At 35.8% G+C, this 7,832-nt stretch overlaps 1 protein-coding gene across 1 annotated transcript; it reads left to right on the top strand.

Annotated features, from left to right (window-relative positions):
* The first annotated feature begins 2,154 nt into the window (after window positions 1-2,154).
* LOC144450135 (adenosine receptor A2a-like) lies at window positions 2,155-3,246 on the top strand. The gene has a single exon (XM_078140703.1). The coding sequence runs from the start codon at window positions 2,155-2,157 to the stop codon at window positions 3,244-3,246; it is 1,092 nt and encodes a 363-aa protein (XP_077996829.1).
* Window positions 3,247-7,832: the final 4,586 nt, after the last annotated feature.

Here is a 7,832-nt window from a genome sequence, read left to right as displayed (position 1 = left end):
GTGTTGTGTGGTGTTGTGTTTATTTGTTTTGTGACGTGCGTTGTGTTGTGTTGTGTTGTGTTGTGTTGTGTTGTGTTGTGTTGTGTTGTGTTGTGTTGTGTTGTGTTGTGTTGTGTTGTGTTGTGTTGTGTTGTGTTGTGTTGTCATATTTTATGCTACATTATTTGCACATTTTACTGTATTTAAAATATGGAATATATGCTATGATATTATGATAATCTACAAGTAACCAATTGTTGACGAGTATGACATTGTCAAATACCATATTGCACCACCCCCTACTCCATGAAAGGCATTATGTATTTTTAATGACATCGCAAAGCATGTTGGGATAACACGGATTTATGTTACAAAGTTGAGTTAATCAATACGTTGGACAGGATGGTTGTTTTGTAACAAGAAAAAGGTACGTCTTTAAATTCATCCAAAAAAATACAGGTAGAATGACATTGGTTGACTACGGAAAAAACTTCAGTCACATTGATTACAAAGCGAATTTTTTTAGATTGGTAACACATATTCGCCGTCTCTCATCTTGTTGGCTTGTGTTCACCCCGATACATACATTTCGTATTCACTGCGACTCCATCTAAATGTATGCTATATGTTTTGTGGTTAGACGGGCGACTGTTTTCTGTCTGTTTGGGTCTAGATAAGTTCCTTAAATCATGTAATATAACACAGTCCTATAAACGTAAAGGCTATATTAGTATTTGCGACATTTTCCATTCACTATGTTAAAACACTTTTCGCGAGAGTATTTTTGTCGAAGGTTTCATATCTGATGATATACCATTGTATCAAAGACGCGCACCATCTGTCACTGATGGCGATTCTTATCTATTTTCAATGTTTAGTTACACTTTCTCGTATTACATATAATATTTTATGAATCTAGACACACACTAACTCTTTAATTCCAGTGTTTGTACAATCAATGAAATCCCCGGTAACTAACTGATGAAAAATAGAAACGTCTTTTAAATATTACTTTATGTGTTATATTTTGTCAGTATTTATTCACTATATAGTTTACGTTACCAACCTTTTTATGTATGTTGCTATATCTTAATGAAACATGTATGACTACTTTGTGATGAACCTCTACCAATATCCTATAAATTCAATTTTTTTAAACAAGTGATTGGTTCATACTATAAACGTGGAGGAGAGAGAGAGAGAGAGAGAGAGAGAGAGAGAGAGAGAGAGAGAGAGAGGAGGGAGGGAGAGAGATAGAGAGATAGAGAGAGAGGGAGAGAGGGAGAGAGGGGGGAGAGAGAGAGGGAGGGAGGGAGAGAGAGAGAGAGAGGGAGAGGGGGAGAGAGAGAGAGAGAGAGAGAGAGAGAGAGTGAGAGAGAGATATATATACGGACAGACAGACACAGACAGCGAGGTTATTACTTTGCAGTTTGAGTAGCATTCCAATTGTTCAGGTAGACAGGCTTTGTAAAAATGTCTATCTGCTGACACAGTCTGAGTTTATACGATTCTAGTCTAGGCGTAGTTTTTACTGCATATATAAAGGATACTCGCATTATTGTACTTACTGAAGCATACTTAACCACCACTCGCAAACCTGGTTAACTTATTAAACTATCCGATGGTGTAATTTATATAATTAGTATACCGCCCTCTATTGTCTATTTACTGTTACTCATAAACTATCCAATGACGTAATTTATCATACGTATCAAAAATGTTCATGAAATTCCTACTATGCAATCAACAGTTCTAACAATGCCAAAAGACAAATTGTAATGTTATAAAAGACAAGCATTGACATTAACATTATACTGGAATGTGGTCTTATTTACAAATGTCACTATTTTCTCTTGAGTAAAAAGCTTATAAACTCAGCTTGTGCCATTTTTGAAAATTACTCTTTGGATATTGTCTTTAATTTAACCATATTCTCCTTTCAATTATCTAGATTTGCTACAAGGTCAAAGGTCAGGAGGTGTGAACATGACATTGACCTTGGATGTACTTCACAGAAGGATACGAACGAGGTTATTGCCATAGCAACAAAACTTTCGGCGTTATTATAGACCAAATTGGACAAATCGTACAGAGAACCTTTAAGTGGACGAATCGTACAGAGAACCTTTTAAGTTTAGCTTGTTACACTAGATGGTGTAGTAATAACATGTAACCATGTCAACGATTAATACGACTACGAGAGATCTTTTCTCAAAGTTGACGTCATCACCTTATTCAGCAGTAGAGAACACAACAGAAACACTTCAAAGCTTATCGACGGTTCATTCTGTCAGATTTTCGTCGCCAGTTTTTCATATCCCTGAGCTTTGTCTGCTATTCTTCCTACTCGTCGGCAATTCAACAGTGTGTTGGATTATTTTCACCAATGAAAATCTACGGAATCGTGCCAATATGTTTGTCGCCATCTTGGCGTCTGCTGATCTATGTTTCGGTATATTTGTGACTCCGTTCATTATTGCAGGATTTTTCGGTCCATGGTACAGGAATAAATATCTATGTAACTTCAGTGGCGTTATAACCACTGTCTTTCCTGCTGTTGCCAACGTTACGCTTTGTTTTGTAAGCATTGATCGATTACTGTTTGTAAGAAAACCACTCCGTTACCAGGGTTACTGGAAACCTCCGCGATGTTTACTTGCAGTGTGTTACATTTGGTTACATGCACTGCTGTTACCTACTCTGCCCCCTCTATGGGGTATCGGACACTATATTTATCACTCCTACACCAATACATGTATTCCTGATTTATCACAAGTGCCTTGGTTTGGGTATATAACTTTAACATACGGATTTATTCTTCCGAGTCTCATAATGATATACTGTTACTACCGTATTTATCGCGCAGCGAGATTACAAGTTATGAAGGTTCGATCGGAAGCCTTTGCGTACCAAGCGACAACGGTGAAAAGAGTTCTCCGCGACACCAAACTTGGCTATCGTCGAACTGCCAAGACACTAATTTTGATGATTTTACTTCACACGATATGTTGGAGCCCAAGTCTGTACGTTCAAGTCATCACTCTCAAACGAAAAAGTGATTACCAACCTTCGGACACCCTACAGTATATATCCGGCCTTTTGATATTAACTAATACATCGTTAGAACCGTGGATCTACGGAATGTATAACGTAGCATTTAGGAAAGCAGTTAAACGTGTATTCAATGTTTGTAATCTAAAACGATTAAACTCCTGTAGATTTTGTCCAGCTAGAACAAGTAATTACCAAGTTAGTCCCATTATTTAATTAAGAACATTGAGTTTGAATCGCTTGGTTGTAAAAGTCTGATAGAGTAGGGAGTATATTCAAGTGGATGTTAAAATGCTAGATGAACACTGATACACAAATGTGTTGGCTTACCCCGGTCTATTATAAGTTTATAAGTTTAACCTAAACCAAATACACAAATAAACCGGGCGGTACAAGTACTCACTAGTAAGATAGTATGATTGAGTATCTCACCAAGTCTGTGTGTGTGTGTGTGTGTGTGTGTGTGTGTGTGTGTGTGTGTATGTATGTATTTTACTTGAGTGTATAAATACACACACATATATATATTGCAAATATAGTTTATTTTATTATATCTATTATTACGTTCATGTCAGTACTATTGTGACCTTTGTCAAACAGTTCATCAAAACCATTAGTTATCTCCTTACAGTATCATCTCTAATAAAGTTCCCTTTTTTACGTGTTTTTTTCCCAGTAATTTCGTCAGTCCCCATCAATGTAGTCATTAGAGTAATTTTCTACAGCAATCAATTCCCTTGTACATCTTACATCTTACATAGTTACTTCTTTCCTCCAATTATATAACGTACCGTGACATTTACAAGATTGTTATATACAGTACTACAACTATTACTGTAATACTGTCTCCTTCAGCATGTTCAGACACACGTATCTCACCGAGCTCGAGACAGAGATATAAAAAGCCCCCCTAACGTCGTGTGGGTTATTGTCAAACAAAGCAACGATTCCTCTATGAAAATCCATGACAATATAAGCAGCTAGCTGGTGATTTCAGTAAGTTGGTATGTGTATGGATGTATGAATGTCTTGGGAATGCGTGCATTGTTGCAGAATTCGAAAGTTGATATTTATACTCCCAATTTTGTAAATTTGTATTATTACCATGGCAACTAGGTATCGATGTATAAGTTATTTAGGGTTGGGTTATTACGACAATATGTAAGGATAGGGAATAGGGTAAAAATAGATGTCCTAGCATACGGTTTATTTTTATTACCGGCAATGGATACTCTTAGCTACCACGATTTCCTGTTTTAGTGTAAATTCTCGTATTATGTGACGACATGGTATACCAAAATACAAACATTCTTTTTATCATTTATATAATTTTTCGTGACTTGTACTTGCTCTCTCGACTATGTTTTACAATAGACAATTTTCCGGTTCCAAGATGCATTGCGCGAGAGGACGTCGCTTATGTTGTTACATTTAGTCTTGTTTTGTCTTTATTACTTTTGAAATAACATTTTCATCAGGAGAGGATGGAAACACATGTTGACCTCTTTGATTATGAGTGGTTTTATAGAACAAAGACTAAACACCATCAATGATAGACAGTGATTTTATGGGTGAACCCAGGATATGGTCAGGTGACAACCATCCCCCTGAATAGCGCGTGATTGTATGGAGAGACGCGCAATGCATCTTGGAACCGGTAACAGGTCTATAGTTTGTGGTTTACCCAAAGACTTCTCTCACTGTCATATGTATAAAGTGCTACTGTATATCCGTATATTATATTATTTTAATAAAATGGTTAATAAATATAAAATATATGTTTATATAATCATTAATATTGTTTTGATCGTGATATTTATCTAACAGTTACATCATTCTGTCATACACAAACCAAGTTAATGGCTTCATAACAGTAGATTATCTACCCGACAACCCATGTCTATGTCACTGGTTCTGTGGTTTTACATCATGACAACCTGTGTTTATGTCACTGGTTCTGTCGTTCTACGTCACGACAACCCGTGTCTACGTCACTGGTTCTGTGGTGATCGAAAAACGATTCGAAATATTCAAAATCACTAAAAATTTTCCCGAGTTTTCATAAATTTTGCATGAGGAATTATAATTATTTCTTAATATTTTTCTTCATTCAGCTGGAAAATATTCATGACCTAAGGTGACCTGACGTTGTGATAAGGCCCATTAGGTAACTCGTATTTTCTTTGGCTGGGGAATAATCACGAAAGCCACGATGTATACAGGCCCACTCACTAATATGAAAACCTGGGATTGAAACCCTGGCCTTTAAAAAAACACCGTAGATAATTCTATTGGAAAGATGACGAATTTTAAGGTTTATATTAGTACAAAAAAATATTCTTTGTTTTAAGGTTTACGTGGGAAAAACAATTAACAATTAAAATATAAATATTTTTTTCTAAAAAATCCCTGATGGTGGTAATATTAATTAATGTAGAAGTCGACGAATATAAGGGCGGATAGTTTGTATTATTTCGTCTATTGAAATAAGGAATTATAATGTACGGCCAAATTGTAAGCTTTATATATATACATAAATTATGAATTGAAAAAAACACCTCAATATTCTGTATGCATTTACCGTTTTGGAATATACTATGTAAATATCGGATAGATTCAGAAAGATGTACGCATGGGCATATATTTGAACGTCATTCGATTTCTTGGAAAACAGAATTCTTATAAATTTAAATCAAACACAGACAAACGCATGCGCACATCGTATAAAACGATATTCTAGCAGCGTCTTACGTCTACGAAACTAGAGGTTGACAAATATCGCCGACGAGAGTTTCGATAATCAACAAAATTGAAACATATACGTGTTTAGATTTAATATTCTGTAAACGACATGATGACGTGCGTTCGATGTAATGACAACTCCATAATACGATGAAGTGGATTATGACCTCCTGGGGCAAACTATAATACGTTTTCTACGCAATAACATCATGAGAATATCTTACCCGAATTACATCAACAGCTAACGATGGTAAAGCCAGTGGTAATTGCGATGAAATGGATAGATTTCCTCTCAACTCTTTTATCTTCACATTTTAAAATGTCACCATAATCTGTTACTGTCGAACAAACACATGCACATCGAGTATTAATTCCTCATAATTATCGGATTTATAGAAGTGGAACATAAGTTTTATTCTGTGAATGAATTCATAGTTTAGTGCTCATCCTGCAAAAACTATTTTACTTTCGATGGATCTGTTTAGGATCCATAAAGTCAAATATTTCTGAAAAAATGTCATCAAATTGAGAAATAGAAGTATTTTCGCTATAGTAAATGCATGTCCCTAAAATATGCCAACATTGAATAATTGCTGTCGCTCCTAAAACATTATCAAGATTATTTCAAAAATACGAAATAAATGACAAATATCAGAATACACTAAATCAATCATTGACGAACAGCTGGTTCTGCGGTTTTTGTAATTGTTGTCTTTAGTGGGCACTGAGGAAGGCTAGCTTTTAGCTAACAAGGTTACCTTTATGAATTTTAACCCTCTTTAAATAAAGTTTAAATAAATAAATAAAAATAAATAAATATGAATGTTTCTGCTCGATATTCTATGTGATTTAGAGTGTCAATATTTCGAAATTTGTCTCACCTTTGACCTTTGTATCGCGATATTTGTTTAAATGTAAATGGTTCTCACGCCGCTTTGAACGAGTTATTCAGTTAAAGTGAAACGCACGCCATTGTCTTGCAGGTTGCGTTATATTAGTGTTCGAGATTCATCCTTGGTTTGCACTCAAAACAAAATTTATCGGAATATTTCAAAGCTCAAAAAACATTCAACACTCCAAGTATTGTAACTAGTCTCAAAACAGTCCCGGTGCAACGATTATTCAAAGACTTCAGTGCCACACCTTGCCTTAGGTCAGAGCTACAATAAATATGTGCTGGTCAAACTCGAGGTCTTTTAGCAGGTCGAAATTAAAGCAATGTTAGGGTCAAATATGGATCGACCTGTCAATCACACGGATGTCTGTACACCCGAAAAATAGTGTCAGAACAACGGTGTATGCTAACATGTAGGTATTTTGTTGGTAATGGCGGTTAGATCAGTTTATAATTTTGAGAGAACGTTCTGTCAGACAAAAATCGAGTACGAACTCACCTACCACGTGTTCTGTTATCAGCATCCTCATGGAAAGTGCCACTGCAAACGACGAATGATAAAATGTATGTAAACACGCATTCCACAAGTGTGGTTAACATGATTTGGCCAATCACCTGTCTGTTACTCATAATGACTTGCTAATCTGTGAACACATCCACCAACCTGATTGGTCAATTGGTGACCACACACAGGTGTTTGATGTCCATTCAAATCTCACCTTTTCAACACTCTCAGTAGCGTGTTCAGCACTTTGACGGGTTATTCAGCTGTTTTTAACTTTATTTGGCCAACAAAATTTACCTTTAATACGTTCTAAAAATTTTTTAAACAAGTGATTGGTGTGTACTTGGTAATGGTGTAAGCTGCTTCATAAACTCGAGTTGGGCTATATACAGTGTGTGTGATATAATTTTGTATCGTCACTATAGCCCTTGTTTCATACTAATGTGTACTGTTACATAAATATTGAGTTCACTGGTCAAAACCGTAGGACATTGAAAAAAATAAGAACTAATGTTTTATGGATTAATTTCCCTCCCCTATATGAATAATTTGCATAACAATAAAACTGATTACAAGACAGCTGCTGACGTGACACGCGTATCAACTCTGAACGTTGCCGTGTACGCGTGTCGTGCATTGACGAGACTGGATTTTTTGTTA

The sequence above is a fragment of the Glandiceps talaboti genome, chromosome 19, assembly GCF_964340395.1.
Source record: "Glandiceps talaboti chromosome 19, keGlaTala1.1, whole genome shotgun sequence".
Lineage (NCBI taxonomy): Eukaryota > Metazoa > Hemichordata > Enteropneusta > Spengelidae > Glandiceps > Glandiceps talaboti.
Note: the sequence above shows the minus strand (reverse complement) of the source record. Positions and strands in the feature narration are given on the sequence as shown.

Coding starts and splice junctions, on each gene's coding strand:
- LOC144450135 (XM_078140703.1), top strand. CDS start 2,155: ATGTCAACGATTAATACGACTACGAGAGATCTTTTCTCAAAGTTGACG.